Source organism: Camellia sinensis, chromosome 4 (assembly GCF_055761805.1).
Source record: "Camellia sinensis isolate YWXY chromosome 4, ASM5576180v1, whole genome shotgun sequence".
In the NCBI taxonomy this organism is placed as follows: domain Eukaryota; kingdom Viridiplantae; phylum Streptophyta; class Magnoliopsida; order Ericales; family Theaceae; genus Camellia; species Camellia sinensis.
Genome location: NC_138964.1, coordinates 219,567,869 through 219,580,612, shown reverse-complemented (window position 1 = coordinate 219,580,612; position 12,744 = coordinate 219,567,869). Strand labels below are relative to the sequence as shown.

Sequence of the window (12,744 nt, the reverse complement as noted above, 5' to 3'; positions counted from 1 at the left end):
TCCTTGTATTAAAAAGTCTTTAGTTTCAAGTAAGTAAATATAAGCAAGGTTGATATATACACATAGGGCTGCAAGAAGTGGTCATCTGTACAATTGATTCACAAGTCACCATCAAGACCTTGACAACCAAAAGAGATGAAGAGCGTGACATTTTTTTCACTTAATTCAAAATACTTTTGTCTGAATTAATTACCTGTGAGGTTTACAAAATGAACGAGTACTTGGAATGAGGTCCACAAGACGAAGCATGGCGGATTACAGAAGATAGTGGGTACAAAGATAAGCCGATTTTTCTCTCTATATATATATATATATATATTTTTTTTTTGGAAAAGTAAATATAGAAAGATATTTATTGAGTGTATTTAAAAATTCCACTTTTTGAATGAGATTGGATTGCAAATATGATTTTTTTTTTTAAATCGAGTGGGAGGTTGGTGTTGTGACACCCGTAGCATAGCATGTGTCTCAAATCTATTTTAATGATTTGAGCCATTCATAATGTAAATTGAGAAAATTAGTTTAAGATCCCTCTCTCATTTTTAATAATGAAAAAGATTCACAATATTGTTTTATGATGTCTAAACTCCTTGTATCACAGAAAGAAATTTCATATATTTTTTCGCTTCAAACCCTTATCCCTCTCTCTCTCCTCTTTGTTAGACTTATGCCTCATCTCTTCTCTCTCCTCGCTACTCTTCTCTCTCTCTCTCTCTCTCTCTTGTTGATCTAGCTCGATCAGTCCAACAAGCTGTGTATCAAGAACTCGTTTCTTAGGTCGCCAATTTTGATTTTTTTGTTCTTCCACAAAGCCATTCGGGCAGAGCTCAATGGCCTCCATCGCATCGCTATGGCCTTCGCTTCCAATCAAGATGGTGACTTAAATCCTCTATTGGAGCAGGATCATTTCTTTCAGCCAATTTATAAGCACCACTGCAATGCAGATAATGAGGTTTGTTAACAAATTAATTGAGAAAATTGATTGAGTTTTCATGTGTATATTTGCGTTTTACTGTGTTAAAAGGTTAATTGTTTGTTCTATTACTTTAAAGCAATTGAATTTGGCTTATGCTTATTTGTTTAATGTGATTATTCGAAGGGTGTTGTGAACATTTCCACGCCTCATCTTCGCCTCCATAAAACGGCATTGCTGTAAAGCTCTCTCTCTATCACTCTCTGGGCCACTGTAATGGTGAATATACAGGTATTCCAAATGGAGAACAGTGAATTTCTCTGAAGAGTGGGAAGACTGAATTGTAGATATCAGGAATTTTTGTAGGTTCAAACCAAAGAAAATTCAAATTTCTCTGAGTTCGAATAAGAGAAAATTGAATAATACAGAGAAAATTCAACAACACAGAGAAAATTGAAATTTCTCTAAGTTCAAACTAGAGAAATTCAAAGAAAATTGAATGCTTTGAATTTTCTCTAGTTTGAACCCGCAGAAATTCTTTGGGAAGTTCCAGAATTTCTTTGGAGATAATTTCTCTAGATTGAAATTTATTTGGATTAATATTGAGAGATCTTAGACATTATGAAAATATTAAATGTCTTTTATGCTATAAAATCTTAATATCAAGCATCTTAAAAAAAAAAAAACTTGTAAATTTTGTTGAGTAGATCATCTATGGGAAAAAAAAATTATTTGGGCATTTGTAACCCATAACAACATCACATTTATGCTTTTAAAAAAACAAACTATTAGCGTAATTTTAATAATTTTTTTTGAAAATAATTAGGCCATAATCATAAGATTACGCATGTCTGATTATTCTCATTTTTTTTATATAAATATTTTTGATAAATCTTATAATATGAACTATTTGAATTATTAAAAATAAGTTTGAGATAAACTTAGTGGGCTGTGACAGCTCCAACATCTACCTCTCTCTCCAAAAATCATATTCAAATATTGAAAATTTCAAAGATATGTATAAAATATGGGTTACAAAAGTTAGGATTTTATAATATCACATCTTTTAGTTATGATTAATTTTTTCAAGTTATGATATTATTTTGATATGCTTGATTATAATTTTTTTTTTTTTAAGTTACGATTCAAAAAAATATAGGATTATATAATTTTTTTTCTTTGATCCCATAGGAAAAGAAATAAAAATAATTCGGGTAGCCCAGAATGGCCCGTTTTGTGTTCAGAAAACAAAAGTCTGGCCCGTTTTGGATCCGAGAAAAGCACAGAAAAGCGGGGCAAGGAGTAATTTTAAAGGCGGCAGCAGTAGTCATCGAAAGGCCAATGCTCGGACTCCGCCTCTGCGCCATGTCTGGCGCCGCCGCCACAGCTACATCATTTGCCCTAAAAAACCCTAGCTTATCACTCAATCCCAATCCCAATCCCAAGCTTTTCAATGGAGTTTTCTCCAAGAACCGTGTCTCTTTCTCCTATAACAATCTCTTCTCCAAAGCCTCCATTCGTAGCTTCGCTTCTTCAAGTGCCATCGACAACAAACTCAAAGTCCAGAACCCCATCGTCGAAATGGAGGGTAACTTCTTGTATTTTTTAGCTTTGGTTTTGATTATTTCGTTTGGAACTTCAGTTTTTGTTGTTGTTTTGATTTTGTTTGATCGTAGGCGATGAAATGACTAGAATCATATGGAGGATGATCAAGGACAAGGTGCGGATTTTAGTTTTAGTTTTTGGATTTCTGGAAGCATTTTGATTCATTCTTACGATTTGATTTATTTATTTTAAATTGTATGTGATTTTGCAGCTTATTTTTCCATATTTGGATTTAGATATTAAGTATTTCGATTTAGGGATATTGAATCGCGATGCCACTGATGATAGAGTCACTGTAGAAAGTGCTGAAGCCACTCTTAAGTAAGCCTCTCACTTTGTTGAATTCTTTCTTTTGAGGTTCCATTTCTTGGTGCCATGGTAAAAGATTGGTCTGGCAAGCATGAGAACAGTTGTTTTGAATATGAGAGAAGCAATGCAAACAGTGCTGAAGGTTAGGTTAGGTCTATGCTCATTCTAACCCTCTAGGATTGTCTAGCTGGAAAGTAGCACATACATGGATACACAATACGACATGGACACATGGGCATGTTGATTTTCAAAAAAAGCAAGACACAACACAACATGTTAAAATTTTATATTTCTATTTTTACAAATTTATTATATGTCACATATATGAATAACTAATTCAAAGATAATGAAAAATATGTAACACGCCAATTATTACGTAAAAAAGCTATATATTTCATAACTTAAAACTTGACTTTTTTGGTTATTGTTGGTGGTTTAACTTGTTTTGCCTTGGTGGTCAGTTTACAAGCAAGGATAAAAAATTTGTTTCAGTATGTTGTTTCACTTAGCTTTGACATTGACAAAAGAATTTGAAAATGTATTAAATTTTTTGAAAACATAAATTGAAACCCATATAACTGTTAATTCATTCTCCATAATTAAATAATTGAAAATGTTGAAATCTACGAATATTAAAATTCATTTTCATAAACAAAAGGTTTAAAAGCTTAGTTGGGCAAGGGGTTTGCCATTGTAATAATATCGGAATTTGATTCATCATTTTTTAGGGTGGGTGTAGAGAACCTTTTATGCAGGCAGGGTGTTTTTTAGAGAGACAGTGAAGTGGATGTTTCCCTGTTCAAATGATATTGAAAGTATGCTGGGATTGATTCTCCAAAAAAAAAAAAAAATGCAGGATTAATTTATGTAGAATATATACAATGTAACCTTATTAATTTATGTAGAATAAATACAATGTAACCTTATTATATTGTCATTCTAACCTTTAAAAATTTTCAGGTACAATGTTGCTGTGAAATGTGCTACGATTACTCCTGGTTAGTTATTATATCTTTCATTTTCATACTTTTTAATGATATGCTGTATTTAACGAGCATGGAACATTGTAATATGGGCATGCAGGCTTACTTTGGATTCTGCGACTGGGTTAATATAATTAGAAAGTTTTGTTTTGAATTATTTGCTTCCAGGTTAGATGATTTTGGAAAATTGTTCTTTTTATTAATGAATTTTTGAGTTTTGAAGAAATTCCAAAGAAATTTTACTAGTGCAAACTTTTGAGACATTGGTATTTGTGGTTTGAGATCTGATTCATTGTGTTTGTTATTTGCCAGTGAGTTGTAGCATACATTGTCTAATTTGGTTTGGGTGTGTTGCTTGTGTTGCAGATGAGACCAGAGTTAAGGAATTTGGATTGAAGGCTATGTGGAAGAGTCCTAATGGCACAATCAGAAATATATTAAATGGTTTGTGTTTGATATATTGAATTCTTTGTTTTGCAATGGCAAGATGAATCCATATGTTGTTGTTCTTGTTGTTGTGCATTTATATGATTGTTCCATCTACTTTTCATTCAAAGGATTTTCTCTCTTTGGGAAACTAGTAGTTTTTGGTTCTTGTTTTGGGAGCATGTGTTCGTATAAACATTGTGTTGTACTATGTGAATTATCTTTATTAGTTTAAGGTAGGGACTGGCTGTGTCATAATGACTTCTTCCAAATGTGTGTACTAGCGTTTTCTAGTAAATATAGTGATTGTGATCAAAACATTAAATTTTGAGCTAGATGTTTGTTGTGTCACAGCTTTTATTGTATACATGGTATTTTTATCTGAAATATTTTTGGCCTAGACGAGGTGTTGGTTTGGGATGATTTAGTTCTACACCTATTTACTCAGCTGTCAGGATGGAATTATAGTCCCTCAGCTCTTGCTGGCTGTAGCTGTCCCTGCATGTGGGTGATCGAATGTTTTATCTGTCAATTAACACCAGAATAACTGTTTAAATGTAAGTGAAAAATATTGATAACACAAATAATTCCCAATTCGGTGCTTTTTGAAATTGAATTTTAGGGTTGGTTTGTATGTTTTGCCTTTTATTAATGAAATAGTGCTGAAGGCTTGAGTGGATAGTTGATCCCAGGTCTTTGGTAGAATATCACATAAGACTTTATTAGTAGATTAGGAAGCTACGTAATCTGAATTTTAATATGCTACGTCACAATAAATTAATTGAGGTTTTGAAAAACAATAAGGCAGTCTTATTTTCAAGATCTAAAGGAATTTAATTGGGTGCATGAATATTATATAGATATGGTTTGCGTGAACTCCTCATTATGGTCTTGCTTTGTAAGTTATTCATGTGTAGATGCTGGCAGACTAAGCTGTGGTATTCATTTGCCATGAATTCATTTTCCTGAAGCTATTTCCTTATATTTTTATATTCTTCAATGTTCTCTGAACTGATTTTTCTTCGTTACTAATTTTTGTTTTTGTAGGTACCGTTTTCCGTGAACCTATTTTATGCCGGAATATTCCCAGAATTGTTCCTGGTAATATTTTGTTTGTTATCATCTTTAATGGGATATCAGTAAATGAGGTATTAATAATTTATGTATTATGGATCACCATTTGGACTTACTTTTTAATTTTCAGGTTGGAAGAAGCCCATTTGTATTGGTAGGCATGCCTTTGGAGATCAGTATCGTGCCACTGATACTGTCATTGAAGGACCAGGAAAGCTCAAAATGGTCTTTGGTGAGCTGATTTATATTCTATTGATTGTAAACTGGACTGAAAACTCTCTCTATGTGTCAAAACAGTATCAATGCTTACAAAGTTACTTGTGTGGTTCTTTTATTCAGTCCCAGAAAATGGTGACGTGCCTGTGGAACTTGATGTTTATGATTTTAAAGGACCTGGCATTGCGCTTGCTATGTACAACGTTGATGAGGTTTGTCTAGTTGCTTTTCACTCAGATTTTCAAAATTGCAACATCAAATCTTTCTATTTTGACACTATTGTGCAATTTGAAGTCTATTAGATCCTTTGCTGAATCGTCAATGTCACTGGCATTTGCAAAGAAATGGCCTCTTTACTTGAGCACCAAAAATACAATTCTCAAGAAATATGATGGCAGGTAACTTTAGGCTGTAGTTTGGGAATAGGTTTCTTTTGTAAATTCTTGCCTTGTTTCTTTTTGTAAATTATTGTCTTATTTAGTTTGAATTTTTGTTCCTCCCCGATTTTTCAATTTAGGTAAAGAAATGGAATGCGCACAATATTTATATCAATTTTCCTGTTGCAGGTTTAAGGATATATTTCAGGAGATATATGAGGAGAAGTGGAAGCAGAAGTTTGAGGAACATTCAATATGGTTAGCTGGCATCTGTTGCAAATTATAGCTGCATATTTGTTTCCTTGAAATTGTTCAAATGGTTTATAAAAATTTGTTAGAATTTCCCATCTTTACCTTCACCTACTCCACTACACACTCCACTTCACCTACCTCCACTTCACCACACACTCCACTTCACCTAACCCACTATCACCTCCACTACACCTACTACCACATTTTCTTCTATATATAGATTGTATAGGAATTGTAATTAATCAATCTTGTAAGACATCAATCAATAATATACATCAATTTATTTTTTTTCATGGTATCAGAGCAATAAGATTTAGGCCCGTATTTTGTTTTCTCACCGGCGGGCAGCCGGCCGGCAACCTTGCCTTCGCTGCCCGCTGGAATTTTCTACACATACCTTCACTTTCCCGACCTCTCTACACTCTCCTTCGTCTGAAAGTTGAGAGTGCCTCAGCTCTAGTGGGTCGTATTGCATGTTCCATGCTCCCACTCACAGCATACTTGGTTTTAAGATCAGCATGCATGTTACAAGCCCCAGAACCTTCTCATTACCGCCGCCGGAGTTTTGAAAATCTCCGTTGTTTTGGCCTCTCCGCCTCGCCGGAAAACCAACTCCACCGCAAGTGCTCCAAACCACCTGCGGAACTCCGGCATACACCTCCCCGGAAGTCCTCCGCTGCCGCGGCTTCGACGGCGCAAAGGCCGACGCCTGGTCTATCTCTCCCAGAGCATTGCAGAAGTTGGAACTTGCACAATTCACTTCTGATAACAACCATTTTCTCGCTTGTTCTCTCTTGGGGTTAGCTTCTCAGTACTCCAAAAAGAAAACCAGAAAACAAAAGGACAGAACCATACCAGTCCATCTTCAGGCAAAATATGGTTAGAGTTTTGACTCTTACTTGGGCTTTTGATTTAGAAGGCCAGATACAGAAGCACAATGTGTTGACTTGTAACTACATTTCTCACATCAAGACTGAAGCAATTCAATGACGTTAAGGCACACGGCTCTTTGATCTGCTGTGCCATCTCTTTTCTCTCTCTCTAAATTGAAACTTGCAAACACACACACTGCTCCACTTCAAGCACTTTCTTTTATTTTAATATATATATATATATATATTTTATAATATTTTACTCAAAGCACCCACGTTGCTCCACTGCCATATATCTTTTTAAAGAATAAATACAACCCAACCCATGTGCTGGTTCCACCCAAACCAATAAAATAAATCAATAAATAAGCCACAGGCCATTCACTTCACTTTTCTTGTTCTTATTATTTACACTTTTTCTCCACCCAAGACCATCATCACATTTTCCACCGCCCACTTTATTTTTTAATCAAACTTTATTTTTTTATTCTAAACCTTCATTGATGCTCTCAGACTGTTCCCCACTTTTTTTTTTTTATTATATATATATATATATCTTTTTTTATTATATTAAAAAAAAAAAAAAAAAAAATCATCTCTCCTCCGTTTGATTTCCAACTCCATTCTTTTTTATTTATTTTCTCCATCCACTTTGCTTATTTCCCCCATCTTTCATTTTGATTTCACATATATTCTTATTATCTCTTTCTTTATTTTTTCTTTCACATTATTTTTAATCTTTTTCCAATTCAATTCATACCATATAGCTTTGCACACCAAACCATATTTTATTCATCTCAGGGATCCACCCCGATCACAATTTTACACCAAAAAAAAAAAAAAAAAAAAACAAAAACAACAACCACACCCACAGTGGGATTTTTCTTCTCTACTCAGCCGCCGGTCTCTTCTTCTTGCCTCCGTCCTGGGCAGCCCTTGACGGTGTTGCCTCCGTGTTTTCTACGCCACCGAGCACGTTCACTCCCCCATATTCCTCCACTGCAGCATATGGAGGACCTCCAAATCGGAACATCACGGTGGCCTTCCGCTTCAGCTCCTTATTTTCCGCCTTCAGCACACTTATCTCTGCTCGCGCATCCTTATACATGCGCTGGAGCAGAGCCAGTTGGCCGTTCAAATGCTGCACCTCATTTGTCCTACTCTGCAGCCGGTTCGACAAATTTGTAACCGCAGTCATGGTTTCCACACATGACTTCAGTGTATATTGATTGGCTTCAATATCTGTTTGCCCTGCCATTTTTTGCTCCACAGACCGCATCGGAAAGTTCAACGGAGCAAAACCAGCGGTGTTTGGTTGAGGTTCACTGGCCACCGCACCAGTTATCTCTCTTGTTGACTCGTTCAGGTCGGGAAAGAGAGTGAGCAGACTCCGGGAAGAAGAGGCCATTTTTCTGGGCAACAGAGTGTTACAGATTTTCTCTCTCCGAAGAGGCAGAGTTTTTCAGCGAAGGGTTGGTTTCAGAGGTTTCAGAATGGTATGCCTCAGCCTCAGCCTTCGTCTTGGTTAAATAGCCGAGGCAGCCACGCGTATCGCGCGCCACTTGCCGCCAGACGACAAACGGGCGCGCAAGCCAAGGCGCCCACGTGCCTCGCCATCATGTCCGGCACACCTTTTGATGAATTGGGCACGCCTTTTGATGGCACGCCTTTTTATGGATTGGGCACGCTTTTTGATGGCACGCCTTTTGAAAGATTGGGCACACCTTTTGAGGGTGCGACTTTTTAGGGGTCCGACAAGACTCTGTAAACTGTCTCGACATTTGATTCCGGTTAGCTCCTTTATGGGTCCGACAAGACTCTGTAAACTGTCCCGGCAGACTCTGTAAACTGTCCCGGCATAGATTCCGGTTAGTTTCTACAAGGGTCCGACAAGACTCTGTAAACTGTCCCGGCATAGATTCCGGTTAGTTTCTACAAGGGTCCGACAAGACTCTGTAAACTGTCCCGACATAGATTCCGGTTAGTTTCTACAAGGGTCCGACAAGACTCTGTAAACTGTCCCGACATAGATTCCGGTTAGTTTCTACAAGGGTCCGACAAGACTCTGTAAACTGTCCCGACATTGATTCCGGTTAGTTTCTACAAGGGTCCAGCAAGACTCCGTAAACTGTCACAACATTGTCTTCTACAACGGTCCGACATGACCCCATAAAATGTCTTCTACAACGGTCCGACATGACCCCATAAACTGTCTTCTACAACGGTCCGACATGACCCCATAAACTGTCTTCTACATCGGTCTGACACCACCATACAGTGTCCTCTACAACGTTATGACACCCCATACAGTGTCTTCACCAACGGTCTGACACGACCATACAGTGTCTCCTATCCTTTTTTATTTTTATGTATTTTCTTGTTTTGTTACTCTCTCCAAACTCAAGTTGGTTAGTTTCTCTCCTCCTTGAGTTTGCGGGGGGCTGTTAGAATTTCCCATCTTTACCTTCACCTACTCCACTACACACTCCACTTCACCTACCTCCACTTCACCACACACTCCACTTCACCTAACCCACTATCACCTCCACTACACCTACTACCACATTTTCTTCTATATATAGATTGTATAGGAATTGTAATTAATCAATCTTGTAAGACATCAATCAATAATATACATCAATTTATTTTTTTCAAAATTCTATGGTAAACATTCAGGTATGAGCATCGATTAATTGATGACATGGTAGCTTATGCAATAAAAAGTGATGGCGGATATGTTTGGGCTTGCAAAAACTATGATGGAGATGTCCAGAGTGATTTACTTGCTCAAGGTAATGATGTCTAAGCTGTATGGACAATTATGTGTGGAATATTTTGTGACCATAAATTTGCTCTTGGAATTTTTAGAATGTTTGTTCTTTCGAGGGAACAGCGGAGTTGGTATTTAATGCATACTGGGTTGCAAGGAGAGTGAGTTATTACTATACATTATTTTGGATATCTATAGAAACCTAAGATAGTTTTGTAGGGGTAGAGACTTTATTGTTTATACATAGTCGCCCTTTTGGAACTTAGTAATATAAATTGCTTTAAAAAATCAGCTTGAATTTGAGAGCTTGAAGATGATTATTTAAATTTTAGACCCTTATATATGAAAATCCCCAAACGTTAATTTAGGGATAATATTAAAGTTGAGACTTTTTGAGCATATACCTCTTATTAGTATTCAAAACTTAATATTTGGATTTATGATTAATGCTTGACATAATCTTCAATTTCAAGACTAGATAAATCCAGAGTGAAGCCATTGAAGCTGCTCATGTACTTGCTTGATGAACTTTAAATGGCTATTCTCCCTGGTTTTCTACTCCATGCTTTCTATTACTGATGGGGAGGAGAGATCTAATCTACTAATTCAGAAAAATAAGTGATAATTTAGGTTATGATTTTGTTACTGTTAATACAGTTGGCCTCCAAGATGAAGGTTAAAGCTAGCTGTAGTTTGAGCTCGTAGTGCTTCTATCTTTCTATTATACATGTTTTTTTTTTTTTTGGCATTATTTTATTTGGATAGATTGTCTAAATAAAGTGGGAAGTGCTGAGGTGGACGGGTAATTGGTAAATCTGGTGTTTGTTATCATGCATGATGTATGCAGCCTCATTAATTATTTTGTGACTTTGTGTTAGTTTGCAAATGTAAGTCGACTTTCACATACAATTGGAATGTTTACTTTTCCTTAGAAGTTTTCTTCTCTTTGTGCAGGATTTGGTTCGTTGGGCTTGATGGCTTCTGTATTGGTTAGTTGTGTCGCCCATTTTTATTTTGACAACCTTTTTCTTCTGGTCTTGTGAACCTAAAAGCAATCACACTAACACATGTGTGCAGTTGTCCTCTGATGGTAAGACACTAGAAGCTGAGGCAGCTCATGGCACTGTAACTCGCCATTTTCGGTTGCATCAGAAGGGACAAGAAACTAGTACAAACAGTATTGCTTCCATATTTGCATGGACACGTGGATTAGAACATAGGTGAAGTTTGCTGCTTTTCCTTAAATGAGTTAAATTGGCCAACATCTTCTACTCCTAGTGACATGTTTGATAATGTTTATTTTCATAGAAGTTTTACTATTGTACTTAACAAAATTTCAAAAACTGGAAGTGTGTCGAGCTGCCTATGATATTTTTTATTTGGACTGAATAACTGATGTCATGCAATAATGAGAAGTTATACGGATGTATGAATACAAGAATGAAAATAAAACTTCTGAATCAATAATATATTGGTAATTCAAAATGTCGTAACTGTACTTGTTTCATGTCTGTCATAATTGTCTTGTTTGCTGAGTACTTGTGATAAACTTGCCCTGTTAAAGTAAAATCATGCTATATTATGTATCTATACATTTTGTCTCGTAAATTATGATTACATCACTGGTTCAGGCTGGCTGGCTTATGCTATGATTCTACTAGACTTTGTATGTAAATGTCTATGAACTGTATTAGATTGCAAGTCACTTTCTTTCCCCTTTCTTTTTTTTTGTTTTTTCACTACAATATTATTGAAAAATTAGTGCTACATATTTTAATTAGGTAGGTAGCCTTGATACATCTTTTTTCACTCAAAAAAATGTTTATCAGGGCTAAACTTGATAAGAACGAAAGGTTGTTGGATTTTGTTCACAAGCTAGAGACTGCATGCATCGAGACAGTGGAGTCTGGGAAAATGACAAAGGATCTTGCCATTTTGGTCCGTGGGCCCAAGTAAGTGGCATGCTCCCTTTAACTATTCCATCGAGCATTTCTTTTGCATTTTATTAAAGGAATTACGTTTCTATTCTATTTTTTGCAAGTACTTTTTCTCTCTTTTTATTCCCTGTTTGATTGTTATTATTGATTGTTATTATCGTTAACCGTTATGAGTGATGTTTTGATTGTTATCTAGCAATGTTCTGTTTCCCCCCCTTGTTGGGGGATGGGGACAAACCTAGGATCCTGTATAAACCCTAGGAGTTAGGACATGTTAAGAAAGACTAGCTTACCAACTGTAGAAATACAAATTAATTGGATTGTTAATTCTCTGAACAGGATACAAATGATGCTGTCAATCAGTTAACGACTCAGTACATAATTTATTTAATATAAGAAGTTATGTGATTACAAGAGCTTGAATGAATTTTCTTTAAAGTTTTTCCCAAGTAAATTGGTTTGAAATGTTGTACCTTGGTGGTTGAACGGACAGGAGAAGGGGTTCCCAACTTCCCAGTTTTCATGGTCAATCCAATTGGTTAATTAATGTTTTCAAAATACAATTCTAATTACTAGAGCCATTTTATTGTCAATACTTCTAGGGAATTTCTATGTGATTTACTCAGATGGTTTTGGTTTATGCAGGGTATCGAGGGAGTTCTACTTGAACACAGAAGAGTTCATTGATACTGTTGCACAGAATTTGATCTCAAAGCTTCGGACACCTGCAGTTGTGTAAGTTGATCTATAGTTCGTGATATGAGATTAGTCATTTCGTAAAACCAAGAGGTAGGGGGTGAGTTGCTTCAAGAGGTTGTTTTTGGTAATTAGTGGGAAGTCCATCTTTATTGCAATGGCATATTCTGGTTGTTTCAGTGTTCTACGATGAGTGGTACCTTCTGTGACTGGGACTTGGCTCTTACCCGAACACCAAGTTACTCCTCACACCCAATAATGCACTTTTGTATTTTATTCTAAAAATAAAATAATTGATAGTAAGTTTACTTAAA

General features: G+C 36.1%; 1 protein-coding gene across 1 annotated transcript; it reads left to right on the top strand.

Moving 5' to 3' along the window:
• Positions 1-2,108: 2,108 nt before the first annotated feature.
• LOC114316295 (isocitrate dehydrogenase [NADP]) lies at positions 2,109-12,744 on the top strand. Its single transcript, XM_028262968.2, has 15 exons — positions 2,109-2,501; positions 2,590-2,633; positions 2,730-2,839; positions 3,788-3,825; positions 4,177-4,254; positions 5,284-5,337; positions 5,441-5,542; positions 5,650-5,738; positions 5,821-5,924; positions 6,093-6,161; positions 9,704-9,819; positions 10,752-10,786; positions 10,875-11,017; positions 11,627-11,749; positions 12,380-12,744. Exons 1-15 carry the CDS (start codon positions 2,138-2,140, stop codon positions 12,471-12,473), a joined length of 1,563 nt encoding a protein of 520 aa, XP_028118769.2. The 5' UTR covers positions 2,109-2,137; the 3' UTR covers positions 12,474-12,744.